At 36.0% G+C, this 15,610-nt stretch overlaps 1 protein-coding gene across 1 annotated transcript in view; it reads right to left on the bottom strand.

Moving 5' to 3' along the window:
* The window catches only part of Radx (RPA1 related single stranded DNA binding protein, X-linked), a 47,755-nt gene that overhangs the window by 9,777 nt on the left and 22,368 nt on the right, over window positions 1-15,610 (bottom strand). Inside the window, exons 11-13 of the mRNA XM_090325665.1 lie at window positions 12,586-12,659; window positions 4,961-5,248; window positions 1,002-1,169 (exon numbers count right to left, since the gene is read on the bottom strand). Of these exons, the coding sequence (XP_090181791.1) occupies window positions 1,002-1,169; window positions 4,961-5,248; window positions 12,586-12,659 (530 nt within the window). The remainder of the gene's footprint in view (window positions 1-1,001; window positions 1,170-4,960; window positions 5,249-12,585; window positions 12,660-15,610) is intronic.

The following is a 15,610-nucleotide window of genomic DNA, read 5'->3' as shown; positions in this document are numbered from 1 at the left end:
GACAAAAACAAAATAAAACAAAACAAAAAAACAACATACACTCAAGATTTAATCAGCTTAGAAAGACCCACCACAAAATTCCAGGATTATAAAAGTAATAAAAGAGTTTCTTAAGACTCTTTTTATTTATTATTTTGATAAACTTAGTGAAAGCTGCTAGGATCTTTACCATATGCTTATGAAATAGGACAGCAGAAAGTGACCAGGATGATATTAATTGAACAGCTACTTTATAGATATATAGAAATAACTTAAAGTCTGGTATTTTATTCAGCAGTAGTAACCATTATTTGGTTGAAGAGTTTCATTTTTGCACTTAAATAAACTCCTTGATGTCCCCAAAGGATGTATTGCATAGCATTTGAATAATCGTTTAGAAGAGAAAATGATTTAATTGTACAGTCTTATAGCGTATTATTATTTTAGACACTTGTTACGTAAAAAGAGCAAGTGGCTCTCCTTAGTTAATAGGAGAAAGTAATTGAGTAATATAAGCCTTTAGTTAAACTACATGGGTCATGGAGCTTGAACTCGGCCTGGGTGCTGTTCCTGAGCACTTCAGCTCAAGGCTACCACCCTACCCTTGAGCCAAAACCCACTTCCGGTTTTCTGGAGTTCTTGGGCTGGCTTTGAACCTTGATCCTCAGATCTCAGCCTTCTGAGTAGCTACGACTACAGGTGTGAGTCACCTTGCCCACTGTACCTACCCAGCTTAACCATATATATTTTTAGGGTCAGTCCTGGGGCTTGAACTGAGGGTCTGAGCACTGTCCTTGGGCTTTTTCCTAAAAGCTAGCACTCTGACAACTTGAGCCACAGTACCACTTCTGGCTTTTTCTATGTATGTGGTACCAAAGAATAGAACCCAGGTCTTTGTGCATGCTAGGCAAGCACTCTACCACTAGGCCAAACTCCTGGCCCTAACTGTAGTGTTTTAAGGGGTACAACTGTTTACTTAATAACATCTTTTCTGTTTGATAAGACCATTGACACCATCTTACCTGCCACTGCTCTCGGATTCAATGATTGTTCACTGCTGGGTGTTGCTGGTGGATATACACAGCTGTAATTCATGCAGGTCAACAATGTGTCTACTTGAGATGTTTGTACATCTTCTGGACCAAACATGGGTAGGAATGCAACATCAATTGCTATTTCATGGTTCAGATCTGTTGGAGAAAAAGCACACATTACTACAAGTTCAGCAGGTTAATATGGAGTCCTGAAGGCCAACTTTATTGATTAGATCATCACATGCCAAACACTTTCAGACCTAGAAAAAAAACGGTTTACAAACTGGAGAGTGAACTCAGATTTGCAAACAATTTATGAATACATGTCACTGGTCTCTTAAAGCATTGGAACTTCACTGTGACCTATCACCATGCTAAAACCAATTCAAAATATTTTACCTTTTGGTAGATTAATGTCTTACTTTCCACAGGATAGCTTTGTCACAGAAATAAGGACAAACACAGTGTTTTCCTTGGACATTCCTGACAGATGCCATGATGAGAGTGGAAAGATAAGAGAGGAATGTTGGTCTTCCTACTGCCAGACTACAGTGAAGTCAAAATGGCAGTAACTAAATCTTACCTTTGTTCAAATACCCAACACAAGGTTCCTACATTCACCATTAGGGCTAATAAAAGACTGCAGGATAAAAGGGCAAAGAGCACAACTAGTGTCCTGACCTTCAGCTGTCATGTTTTCACGTGAATCAATATCGGCTAGGTTCATTAAAAGAAAGACTTCTCTGGGGGAGACAATGGTATTAAAGAAGCATGTAAGTAAACAGAGAAAGTGAGAGACAGAGGGCATTTCAGCATACAGGTGGCATAAGCCAAAGGTATCATCCCGAGGAAGGAGGCTATGCTGGCTGGAGCAAGAGTAAACAACATCAGAGTACAACTTTAAAACAACAGCTTCTACCCAATTCTCCAATCCAGAAATTCTGGTGTTATTCTTAGTGTCCCATTTTTGTGCTGTATTTGGTCACCTAAATTCTATAGCGTCAATTATTTTTTTATAAATTCCTTCCTGTGATTCTGAAGTACTGAGTATGGGCCAGTGATCGGTAAAAAAGTCACTGTTAAGCTGCCAACAGATTCAGAAATACAAGTCCTTTGCTTTTTGTGAGCAAATAACTCTAAATCTCATAGCTTTAATTCAACATATAATTAAAGGCTAGTTAAAGCTTTTGAAGGCTTACTGATAGTTGGTATTCATAAACTATAATAACCATGTTATCTAAAATTGTAATTCAGTATCATAAAAAGCATAGCTAACCCATAGCTCCCAGCACTGTTGTAAAACCCCGTGAATGTGCACATGTTGTGATCTTATTTCTTTGAATCTGAAACTAAATTTAACTCTAAGATGTACCATTAATGTAATAACAGGCTTGATATAAAGCAAACATAGCATTAAATGTACTCATCCACCATATAATACATTCCTACTTGTACATGTAAAATAAAATATACCACTTCCACCAATGTTGTAGGATAATCAGTATACACAGTGCCATTTATTTAGTTGTACATATTTATTTTTGTCAGTACTCACAACCTCATGCTTGCTAGGTAGGTAGTCTATTGCTAAGCCACTCCTCTGGTCCTTACTTTTTATCCCTATATAAAATCATTACAAATCAGTGTGCATACATTATAAAATAACAGAATGAAAATATACTCCTTTACAGAAATGCCTGGTTAAAATACGATTAATGGTTATAATGATTACATATAGTAGGAATCAACTTTCTCAAGGACATTTTCATTCTTTAAAAAATGAATTGTGTAGTTGAAGATACAGGAGAATGTGTTATTCTGTTCTATGTGTACAATAACTTCAAATATATGTATATGTTCAGATGAACTTTGAAAAAAACAGGATGTTTACATTTGAGTGTTGCTTTTCTCTGCAAGAGAAATATGTTTAGATTTAGGAGACATGGTTTTTAATCATGGTCTGCCTTGTGCCTAAGCAAAGGGTAAAATTAGAAGATATATAACTTCCTTTTAGCTCTGAAATTGAATGTATAATCAGAAACAAACCAAAACTAAACCTGAACAACCCAGAGTCCCCTTTTCCCTTCTGACCAGAAAGCTCAGGAAAAAAAAAGTAGCAATTTGCTTATTTATAAGGACCTATATTTGTGTTTCCTTCAAAATGTTCTGATTTTAATCAGAAATGGCTTCTTTTTCATTTTTTTAAGTCTGTAAACTACTTTTGAGAATAGGCAGAATATATTTCTAACAATGATTAATTACATGTGGTGAATAAAATGATGTTTGTATATTCATTTAATTCTTGCTGATTTATAGCCAAAGTCATAAATGTATATAATTACATGTAAGACGACCATCTAATCTGTTACCATGGGCCAGTAAAATGCTAAAATGAAGAAAAGCATATAATTTCTGTGGTTTTACTTGAATTCTTCATTTGCCTCATTATGTTTGTGATGTATGGGGAACCTTGTTATAATTTTTGTTTTCTCAATATAATACAGAGTTTGATAAATTATGCAGGCCAGTGAGAAATACTTGAAACTTAGGTCTCTACTAATCACTGGAAATTCATACTTCTGAGAGACTTTACACAATCTCACCTACATGTGTATACATATTTTTGTGCATGATGAAATAGGGAAGAATGTGAAAGATAGAATAAAAGGGACAAAGGAAAATTTGATTTTAAAGTCCAAGGCAGTATTATACAGCACCATCAGTGGGAAAAATCCATGAAGTGTACTTTTTACAGGAATTAAATTAATGTGTTTAGAGGTTTTCTTCATTGCTTCATTTTTTAAGATGACTAGATCTGGTGCTAAAATCATCCTATGAAACAAATAAAAAGCTTGCCTTGAACATGGGATTACTTTGGCTAGTATTTTAGTTTAGAATTATTCTGTGTGTATGTTTCACTTCTCAGAAACAAAAATAAGTCAAGGCTAGCACTACAAATTGAGCCACAGTTCCGTTTCTGGTCTTTTGATGGTTAACTGGAGATAAAAACTTCACAGACTTTCTTACACATGCTTGCTCTGAAATGTCATCCTCAGGTCTTAAGACTCCTGAGTTGCCAAGTTTACAGGAGTTAGGCACTGGTGCCTCATTTTAAAAGATTTTCTTATTTCTTTAAATTTCTGTGATTACTAAAGCCACCTCTAGTTTTTTTTAATGAGCTTATGTTAGTTATACTAGGTTATCTTTCATTATTACATCTCCACATATTCCTACTGTATTCTAGTATATCCTTACTTCTTAGTTTTGGGCAACCTGAGAAAAATAGCCTATTCTTCCTTAGAAAACAAGGTTGTTGTTGTTTTTTTTTAATAACTCCATCTGTTTATCCTGGTCTACCTGACAATTTTATTTAGGGGGGATCAAGACAGATGCATTTCATAGGAGCTTCTCTTGATTGGGCCCCACTTTTCTTTTTATTAATTTTTAAATTGTTTATTGTTGGGGTAATGTATAGAGGAGTTAGAGTTACATTTGCCAGGTAGTAAGGTGCACTACTTCTCACACATTGATATCCCTTCTCATGTTTTTGTCCCCATTTCCTTCCCCTACTCCCCCTCCCAATCATCTTGTTTCCTCCTTTCCCCTTCTTATTTCAAATAAACATACTATAGGGCCCCACTTTTCTCTTTAAGTTACCCTGTTATCCTTCAGTGGTTTGGATGGACTGGGAAAGAACCAGGGATATGGACCAAAAGCCCTTTTTCGTTTTTAATGTCTTTTGTCAAATAGTTTCCAAGGACTCATCAATGTTGAAAAACCCTTCATCAGAGCTTCATTTATTCCAGAATAAGTGTTCTATTCCTTTTAATTTGAGGTCAACAAAAGTTCCCCTTGTACGTGTGTGTGTGTCTTAATTCTGAAAGCAAAACAGTATCTACATTTAAAGTAGCTTAAATTAATAGAATTCATAGAGAAGAACAGCTTACTTAGGATGGTTACTTCAAAATGTCCAAGGCTCCGGGCACTCTTAAATTCCTGAAGTTTTGGTGGCCTTCCTTCTGGTGGTATGTACTTGGAAGGCTGAGAATTATACTGTTGAGTGAGAAAGTTCTTGTGTTCTAAAATGAATTTCCGTGGAATACTTTCTGGATGAACATGGCTGTACTTCATGTGGTCTTTCAAGCTAGGCCTTTTCTCTTTCAACAGCTGACTCTCCCACCTATCCTTGATGAATCTGATATTCCTTATATTATCAGCAGTGGAACTTTTTTGGCCTGGGAAAAACACAATGAGACAGGCACAATGGATGGATAAATCCAGTCACTGTTCAATACAAGTACATATTGATGAGGCCTAGTTAAGAGAACTTTACAGGTCAAACAATCAAAAATTTCCATCTATCCTAAAGAAAACAAAACTCACTTTCCTAATTTTTTTTTACTGTCAATTACTGTTATTGTTTCCTCTGTTGGAATTATGGAGATTTATAATGTCTTCTGTATGTTTTTTCTATGTTTTGCACTTGGTGATAAAGTCAAGGCAAATTTAAATTCAGCAGAATGGTACATTCTAGGGATCACTCATTATTGGTGAAATTTGAACATAAAATTACGTTAATCTCTATAAAAAGTAGCATGAATAAACAGGTTCTTTTTCATGGATAGTTCTTTCCTCCAAAAGGATCAGCTATTGTGATAGGACATTCTTTTTTTTTTGGCCAGTCCTGGGCTTGAGCTCAGGGCCTGAGCACTGTCCTTGGACTTTCTCAAGGCTAGAGCTCTACTGCTTGAGCCTCAGCATCACTTCCAGCTTTTTTCTATGTATGGGCCACTGAATTGAACCCTGGTCTTCATGCATGCTAGGCAAGCACTCTACCACTAGGCCAAACTCCCAGCCCCAGGACATTCTTTTCATATAAATAACACATGGAAAACAGAGGGAAATAAATTGAGATGAAAGACCTCTTCAATTCTTTTACTTTTTGTTTTTGGTAGTGTTAGGGATTGAATTTAGGGCCTTGTATTTGCTAGCAAGCACCCTACCACCTGAATCATGCCCCTAGTACTTTTGCTTCTGGGGTTTTTAAGTGAGTCCTCACACTGACCTTAGACTATGATCCTTCTACATCTATGTCCTAATTAGCTGCCATTATAGGTGTATACTATCATGCCTCTCCTGTTTGTGAGATAGTGTCTCATTATCTTTTGCTCAAGGTAGCTTCAAAGATCATCTAATCTCTCTCCTGAGTAGTTACAATTACAGGTTTGTACTATACACCTAGCCCCCTCCTTAATTCTTGATTATTATCTATCCATAAATCACCTTATCATAGGTATACAGGAAATCCAATTTAAAACAAATTCAATGCTTATATCTACATTATAGAAAAATATAAGATGATAGACTCTACTAGGAATAGTTAAATTTTTTCTCTTTATATATTTTTATTTGTTGTTAATATTAAGGATTATCTAGTTATAAATACTTTTATAAGAATTCCTCTAAAATCATGCTTTAATCTTAGTTTAGTTATTTGGGGTTATAATTACTTCAAGTAAATAATCATACACTTTCATAATTAATAAGTACAAATGAAATAAGTATAAAATCAATACCTGAGACATACTCAGTTACTGGTAGTGAACAGCAACATTTCCAAAGGATATTAGGAAAGTGACAAAATGTATTTCGAGTTCATGCTTTGGTCAAAATAAAATGGAAAATTATAAACTACAAGTATTGTTTTAGCTTGAATACCACTAAATGAAATGGGTGTTTGTAAGGTGAAGCATAGCAAAATTCTAATTTTGTATTTTATAACTGCAATGATTACTTATTTCACTTCACCATGATATCCTTATTTCTACTGACTTTATGTTTTAATGAGAAACGATTTAAGTAGCTGGCTACATTTTGAATGTGATGTAAGAAAGAGCAGTACGAAGGTCTATTCGTAGTCACAGTGATTATTTCTTCACACAGAAATATTTTAAGGTAGGTAAGGGTATACAGAGACATGCAGCAAGGGGAGGAGCTAGTACTTTGCTCACTGCTTTCCCCTTTGCCTTCACTGATCCCAGGTGCTGCAAGATCTACAATGCCTGAAAAGCACAGAAAATTTAATTCATTGAGTGATAACATCTATTCTTGGGGAAGCATATAATAGACTTTTTAAAGGATTGTGAAAGTCAAAGGGTACCCATAACTTTGTAATGTCTTGTGTTCTCAATTGTAATGGTTTTGTTTATTAACTTTTTAAATGTATATCTTATCAACTTATCTGAGTCACTAGATGAAGATAAGACTTCAAACTTCAAAATACCTAGTATAAACCAGAAGTTTGCTAAAATGTTGGCAAAATAAATGACATTTGCATTTGCATAGAAAAATATAAGACTATTGTGAAATATATTGAGACTATGTTATAATCAGGTTGACAAACATACTATCATGGTACTATAGCATACTAGTATATGAATATGATATATATATATACATACATATATCTATTTTTTCCTGGTTCTGGGGCTTGAACTCAGGGCCTGGCTGTTATCCTGAGCTTCTTTTGCTCAAGGATTGTGTTCTACCACTTGAGCCAAAGCTCCACTCCAAGCCTTTTGGTAGTTTATTGGAGATAAAATCTTAGGGACTTTCTTGCTTGGGCTGGCTTTGAATTTTGATCCTCAGATCTCAGCTTCTTGAGTAGTTAGAACTATAGGTGTGAATCACCAAATATGCTATAGTTTATTTATATATTCTATGTTAGTTTTTGTTTTTAATTTTCCCTATTATAATATTTTAAGAAACATTTTAGAACATATTTCCTTGTGTGACCAATATGTAGCTAGAATTCCTGGATTGCAAGATATATAATGAATTTTTAAACAAATTACGTGTTGCCAACATGATAGCTGTAACACATTTATCCAAGAAATGGAAAGTATAAATATAAATATTTATTTATACTATAAAAATGAACAATGGAAAGATAAACCATGGAATGAATTAAAGTGAAAAATTATGAATGAAATAACGCAGGAGGCAAGAGTGAACTTTCAATAAGTTTCTTATGTCATCCTCCATCTCTTTCCCCCAGTTCTTTTCCCCTTATCCTCCAATTAGGCCAACCGTTTCAATATTGTGTGTGTGTGTGTGTTTGTGTGTGTGTGTGTGTGTGTGTGTGTGTGTATTCTAGATACTGCAAATTAAAAACACACGATATTTGTCTTTGTGAGTTCAGCTTATCTTACTTAACATGCTGAGTTCAAGTTCCATTCACCTTCCTCAAAAATGACGTGATTTTATTTTTTAAGGCTGAGTAGCATTTCATGGCCTCTATGTGTCATACTTTCTCTATTCCTTGGTTGCAAGAAACCTAGGCTTATTCCACAGCTTGCCTTTTGTAAGCAAGGCTTCATTAACATGGATATGCAGGCCTCTCTCTCTCTCTCTCTCTCTCTCTCTCTCTCTCTCTCTCTCTCTCTCTCTCTCTCTCTCTCTCTCTCACACACACACACACACACACACACACACACACACACACATATGAGTAGACTGGTAGAGTTATAAGGTGACCTACTGATATTATTTTTGAGCAATCTCAATCTCCATACTAATTTCCATTGTTTTCACTAGTTTACATTCCCAACAACAGTGTATAAGGGCTCCATGTCCCCCAAATCTTCCCCAGAATTTATTGTTGTTTTCTTGATGACTACAATTCTGACTTGCATGTGATGAAATCTCAGTTTGGGGGAACGAAGAAAGAGAGTGAAATAGAGGAGGTCAATCTGAATAAATTATAATATATGTATGTATAAAATACCACAGTGAAATGCCTTGGCATAATGAACATATAGCAAAAATGAAAAATTGAATAGTAGAAAAGTAAAACAAGATATCTTGTAGGGTAAGAGGGGGTGAGTGAATGAAGGTGAACATGATGGAAGTACTTTATATAGGTGTATCAAAAGAGATCAATGAGATCTATGGAAATTCTTTTAGCAAGAGGAGGGGTGAGGGAAATAATCTTACAAACTATTCTAAGCTAAATCCACTAAATGTAAATGTAAAGAAAAAATTAGGAGCCAAAGTTCTTCAAACTTTGGTATATTTGACTTGGAACTGTATAAATAATATGAAAGGTAAGCTGAGCACCACTGGTTCATGCTTATAATCCTAGCTACTCAGGAGGCTGAGATCTGAGGAACATGTTAGGAAGCCAGCCCGGGCAGGAAAACCTGTGAGACTCATATTCAATAAACTCCCAAAAAAGCTGGATGTGGAGCTGTGGCTCAAGTGGTAGAGCATTAGCTTTGAACATAAAAGCTTAGGGACAGCACCCAGGTCCTGAGTTCAACTCCAGGACTAGCAAAAAAGTGAATGAAATCCAAGGACACACGCATGCAAGGAAATGTCCTGAGATCAAAGTTATTGCTATATTTAATTTACTATATGCTAATAACAGAGATAAATAAAAGCTGAATTGTAAACAAAATCAAACATTTAAAGAAAGCAATATGTATGTTTTAAAATAAAAGAAGCTAAAATATTAACTTGATAGTGAACCATAAATGATCATTACAAATAACTTTAAATTACAATGATTTGATTTCATAGGTCTAATGGAGCTATTCTTGAAGGAAAAAAATCCTGAAAATGATTATTCTACACCTATTTTATATGTGGTAGGTATTATGGTTTACATGTGAAGTATATCTTCACTCTAAATATAAAAACCAGCTGTTAAATTCAATCATTGAGATGTAGTTGGTTGTGAGGGCTCTCACCTAAATGGATTAATTAGCTGGCCAGTTTATAACTGATTGTGTTATCGGAAGGTAGTAACAAAAAGGATGGAGTCTCATTGGAAGAAGAAAGTCACTGTGGGGGAATGCTTGGGTCTCTGATTCTCTTACTGTTTCTGCTTCATGGCTACTATGATATGAGCAATTCTATCACGCCTGTTCCACCATGATGTTGTGCCTTACCTCATGGCTAAATTCTATAGAGCCAGCTAGCCATAGGCTTACATCTCTGAATCTGTGATTTAAAAAAATTCTTCCTCTTTTTTATTCCATTGCAATGACAAAAATGACTAATACAGTGGGTTAATGCAAATTAGTTCATATGTAATACTCTAACATCCCTAGGGTTTTTCAGAGCTAGGATTTTTAGACAGAAAAATAAATCCTCTTTTGTCTTATTCTAAGTGAAAATTGTTTAGTTGTGAATTTGCATTGGAAATATAAATGCGACAATCATGACAAAATTTGTCTTTGGGATCAACCAACTAGTAATCCATGAAAAAAGCATATTTTCTTGTTCTGTACACCGCAAAAGCTTAGAGATAAGACTGAAGCAAGAATAAATGAGCACTTACATTGCTTCAATTGTTTGTTTTGAATGCTCTAATTATCAGAGCTCTGTAGGAAAATGACTCACTCCATGTCTGGAGCAAGAAATGCTTGATATGTGTTTGAAAATATGTTGTCAAACCACACAGCAAAAAATTCTAGCATACATTATCAGGGTCGTATCAAAAGTATAAGTAAATATGAAATGTTTCCTACTCACCGAAGATGGAACTTGTGAGCAGCAATAAGGGTGACAATTGCATTAAATAAAAGACATTAAGTATGTTTAAATTTATGAGTTAATAATATTGAAACCAACAAAATAAAAACACCAACAGATCACCTATGGAGGATGCTGGGGAATCCAATTCATTATTCTGAAAGCTGGCAAAGAGAAATATAAAACATTCATTGCTTTTTTACTGATTAACCTTATATGTCTAGATGATCAAACAACGAATGAGGGGAAGTTTATCCTTAGAGAAGATTGTTTTCAGCTAATAAAGAAAGAAGGAATGACAGAACCAGACATGGTCATTTTACAACCTATTATGAATTAATGGACTAAATATTTATCATCAGTAGCCGATGACAATTATCAAGAAGCAACAAAATCTTATGAACCTAGTGAAATAGCACAGTTATCTCAAAGTTTCTGTTCCTGCAAAAATAATATTGAAAGATCAGTAGAAACTGTAAAAAGTAACTTTTCTAAAATCCTAGGGCAAGGGGTTAGAATGATCATGTGTATGCTAAATCAAGAAAAAGACAACTTATAAAGCCAGGCCCAGTGGCTCGCACCTGTAATCCTAGCTACTCTATTCAGGAGGCTGAGATCTGAGGATCAAGTTTCAAAGTCAGTCAGGGCACAAAATGACTCCAGACTCCTATCTCCAATTAACCTCTAGAAAATAGGAAGTGGGGCTTGGCTCAAGGGTAGGGTGGTATCCTAGAGCTGAAGGGCTCAGGGACAGGCCCAGGACAAGTTCAAGCCCCATGATCCACAAAAAAAAACAAAAGAAAAAGAAAATGACAACTTAAAAATATTGCTTTATTGAATGGCAACTCCTTTGTACAACTACTTAAATAAAAACATTCCAAATGAATGAATAAATGCATAATAGGACTTTTCAGAAAAATAGATACTGTTGGCTCATACCTATACTCAACAGTTGAGATCTGACACTGTGATTCAAAGCTAGCCTTGTCAGGAATCCTCCAATGAACAACCCCCAAATCCAGAACTGAGGATCTTACCCAAGTGGTAGGATAGTATGAGCTCTCGCCAAGATACCAGGGGAAATTTCATACCCTAAGTAAGCTTTAGCACCACAGAGATCTCAGTCAGAGAGGAGAAAGGCAGAAAACCATAGCAAGAAGACAGCGTGGAGCGGTGCCAGCCTCCCTCCGGCACCTGAGCAGCTCAGACCTGCTGGCTAAAGACAGAGCCACACAGAGCCTGCGCAAGCCCAGCGCCGTCACCCGGCTGTGGCACAGACCTGCCAGCTTCACAGAACTGGAGAATCCAGCAATTTGTGAGGTGGAAATTTTCACTTCTGCTTGCGGGAAAGGCATTCGGAAGGATTCCCCTCCTCCACCAGACAAGAGCAGCGCCATCTTGACTGCTGGCAAAGACTAGGCCAAACCAAAACTGGAGCCTGAGAAGTGGTGCTGGCAGAGCCATCATTCAAAAGGGCAAAGGTTTTCCCAGAGGCAGCTTAGCCGACATCCGCCCCCGTGCTAGCAGAAGTTCCTCCCCCTGGGCTCAATCAGTGCCTGGTTATATTACCATAGTTTCATACATTTATGGGACATATTGTGATGGTTCAATATATAATGTGTAATGATCAGATCAGGGTAAATGGTACACCCAGCAATGTAACTATTTATTACTTGTGTTGAGACTATTCAAAGTCTTCTCTACTATAGATTATGAACTATATGAAATATAAAGGATGACCCTTTTGCATTATTGTGCTATAAAATCTTATTTCTCCTATAGACTGTCCCCTTGTACTTGATAAATCACTCTCTTCATCTCCCACTTTCATTCTCAGCTTCTAGTAATTCCTAGTAAGTTACCTTTTCCATTGTAATGACATCAAAGAATACTTTTAACAATGACCTCAACTAGTATAAAGCACTTACGTGTTACTAGTAGCAGGTATGACACAACAATGCAGAATCAAATCAAATCATAATTTGCATAAAATAGTGTTCTATAAAAGTTTCACAGATAATAAGCAACAACATACATTGGACCATGCCCGATGTGTCCACTTTATTTCCATTTGTTTGTGAAGAAGCTTCTCGCTGAGGGACAGCAATTCTACAAAGGATAAAAATAAGATAAGCAATAATTATTTTTTCTTTCTTTTTTTTGCCAGTCCTGGGGACAGGCACTATCCTTGGGCTTTCTCCAGGCAAGCACTCTACTACTGGGCCATGCTCTCATCCCCAAGCAATCATTATTATTTTAAAGGCACAAATGGAAAACAGTCATACTTGATTTTAGTCTGAATTTAAGTCAACACATTTATGAAAAGATATAGATTCCTTCTTAAAATAATGCTTTAAAGTACACCTAACTATTAGGAAGAATGCCCATTAATAATATAATTCTAACACTGCAACCGTTTTACATTTTCTCTTAAGGAGTATAAATACCAAATATATACCAAGTATAAATATCAAATCAAGATAAATATATTTTCATTCTCTATAATGTGAATTTGAAAACTATTGCAATGGCCTAATTAACATGCTTAAATTGTTCAACAAGTCTGGAGAACAAGTCCCGTTTCCACAACCGTATTTCATAGTGTTTCTGTTTATTCCATACCAGTTTAGACTTTTCTTTCTGCCTGGCAAAATCCTGAACTCCCTTTTCTTTGCCTGGTTAATTCCTATTCATTCTTCCAAAATTAGCTCACTAGGAAGCTTCCTATGCTCTGTAATCAAGGCCAAAAATACACTTTTTTTGCTGGTTGTGGACCTTGAACTCTGGGCTTAGGCATTGTCCTTGAGTTGTTCAACTCAAGGCTTCTGCCCTACTTCTTGAGCCACAGTGCCACTTCAAGTTTTCTGGTGGTTAATTGGAGATAAGAGATTTTAGTGCACGGGATGGCTTTGAACCGTGATCCTCGGTTCTCAGCCTCCTGAGTAGCTAGGATTATAGGTGTGAGTCACTGCACCTAGCTCCAAGAATAAACTTCTATCAGAGCCTGCCTCATGAAGCTTCCTGTGTATCTTCTGAAAAACTGCTCTTTTTACAAAAATATTTCTTCTGGGATATACAAACAGTAACTGTTTAGGAACTGCTTATTGAACTGAAACAGAAATGAAAATATATAATTTATTTTGAAGCTAAGAAGAATTGCGCTTTCATAAGGAAGTCTTCTGATGATGAGCTTTTGGCAATAGTGCTGTAACATATTTTCCCCTGCTGCTCCATTTCCAAACTTAAAGGCATAAGGTGAGAAAGAAATGCCATATTACAGAATGCCACACTATCTTGATCATATTCTATCAACATATTTTACTCTTATAATGGGATTCTTTTTTAATGGGTTTCTTAATTCTGATAGTAATTAATGAATGAAAGTATCAGTATCATAAAGGATAAAGTACAATTTAATAATAAAATTCTGGCAAATTAATACATTTTATAGCTAATGCTTTATAGATGATAAAACATGAATTTCTATAAACAGAATGTAAAGTAAAAGAAATTTAAATAACTAAAAAGTAAATATTTCTGTGAAGACACCCAGTTTTCTGCGCTCTGTTATAGCAGCGCTAGTATATATTTTCTTACTGGGAAGTGAGTTTCTGTGGTAAGAAATACCTAGAAATGTGGACGAGGCTGTGAAATTAGCTATTGAGGCAAAGATGAAAGAATTCTGAAGGAAAGACTAGAAAAGGCCTAGATTGAATTGATGATACTGTTAGTAGTAATATAACGTTTAAAGGAGAACATGGTTAAGGATTCAAAATAAAGAGAATTGCAATGAAAGCTTCCTTAGAAGCATCCATCATCGCAGATAGTACCTGTTATGTACAGAATGCAGCTAGAAACAGAGGACTGAGAAAGGAGCTTCTGGTGATGGTTCAGAGTTCAGGGTTCAAATGAGGAGTTTATTATTAGAAAGGTAATCCTTCTTATATGGTGACAGAGCACTTAATCACATTGTACTATGGATGACAAGTTGGACCTGGAAGTGATACACCTGGATATTTAGCTGAGGAAATTTCTAAGTCACATGTTGAAGGCATGGCTTGTTTCTCTGTGATGCTTATACTACAGTGTACAAAGAGATCAGTTGAAGTGAGACTTGTTAGGCAAAAAGGAATGTGAAAATTTAGAAAAATGTTGGTCTATCAATATTACAAAACATGAGAAAGCTTGCTCTGAACAGATTCCCAAAGGGGTGGATAGAGAATCATTAGCTGAGATATGGCTTTGATCACAGAGCCATCTAATCATCAAAGCACAGTGGCTGCCAGTCTGGACCACAGGGGGTACACATAAGACAGGATGAAATGAAGGAAGGTTGTCAAACTTCTGAGCTTCTATAGGCAGGAAAGGAGCTACCAGAGCTCTCTAACTGCAAATATGTGTTATTCTTTAAGCAACAGGAAGAATAACCCTGACAGTGGTAGCAATGCCATTCCAGTTACAGAGAATGAGGTCATCCTTTTGGTTAAGAGTATAGCTGTGGTGGGCCTGGAATACACACATATAACATTGGGCTGGAGAAGATAGTTCCAAAGGTTAAAAATTGAATGATTTTGCTTTTTCTGCTATATTTTGGAGTTGCTTGTGGCTCATGATTCTTTTTCCTCCCAGGATGAGTCACTTGGAGTCTAGTTCATTTGTGATTCAGATACTATTTAGATAAAATTCTGGAGCAGAGTTCACACTGGTATGGGTCAAAACTTTGAAGGCTGTCGTGGTGGAGTGAATGGATTTGGGGGGAGCTAGGAGGCAGACTGTTAAGGATTAAATTATGCCTCCACCTCAATTCATATGATGAAGTCCTATCCTCGAGTAGCTCACAATGTGACATTATTTGGAAATAGATCACTGAAGACGTCATTGGTTAAGGGATAATGAGCTCATACAGGTATATGATGGGTCTGGAATCCAATTTGACTGTTATAAAAGGGGAAAATGTAGAGAGAGACACACAATTTGATACAAATTAAGAAAGCAAACTAACAGACGCTGGAAGGAAAGCATGAAAGGCATTCATGTTTTGCATCTATGTACTTAAAGCA

This window comes from Megascapheus bottae, chromosome X (genome assembly GCF_031878675.1).
Source record: "Megascapheus bottae isolate mThoBot1 chromosome X, mThoBot2.hap1, whole genome shotgun sequence".
Lineage (NCBI taxonomy): Eukaryota > Metazoa > Chordata > Mammalia > Rodentia > Geomyidae > Megascapheus > Megascapheus bottae.
Note: the sequence above shows the minus strand (reverse complement) of the source record. Positions and strands in the feature narration are given on the sequence as shown.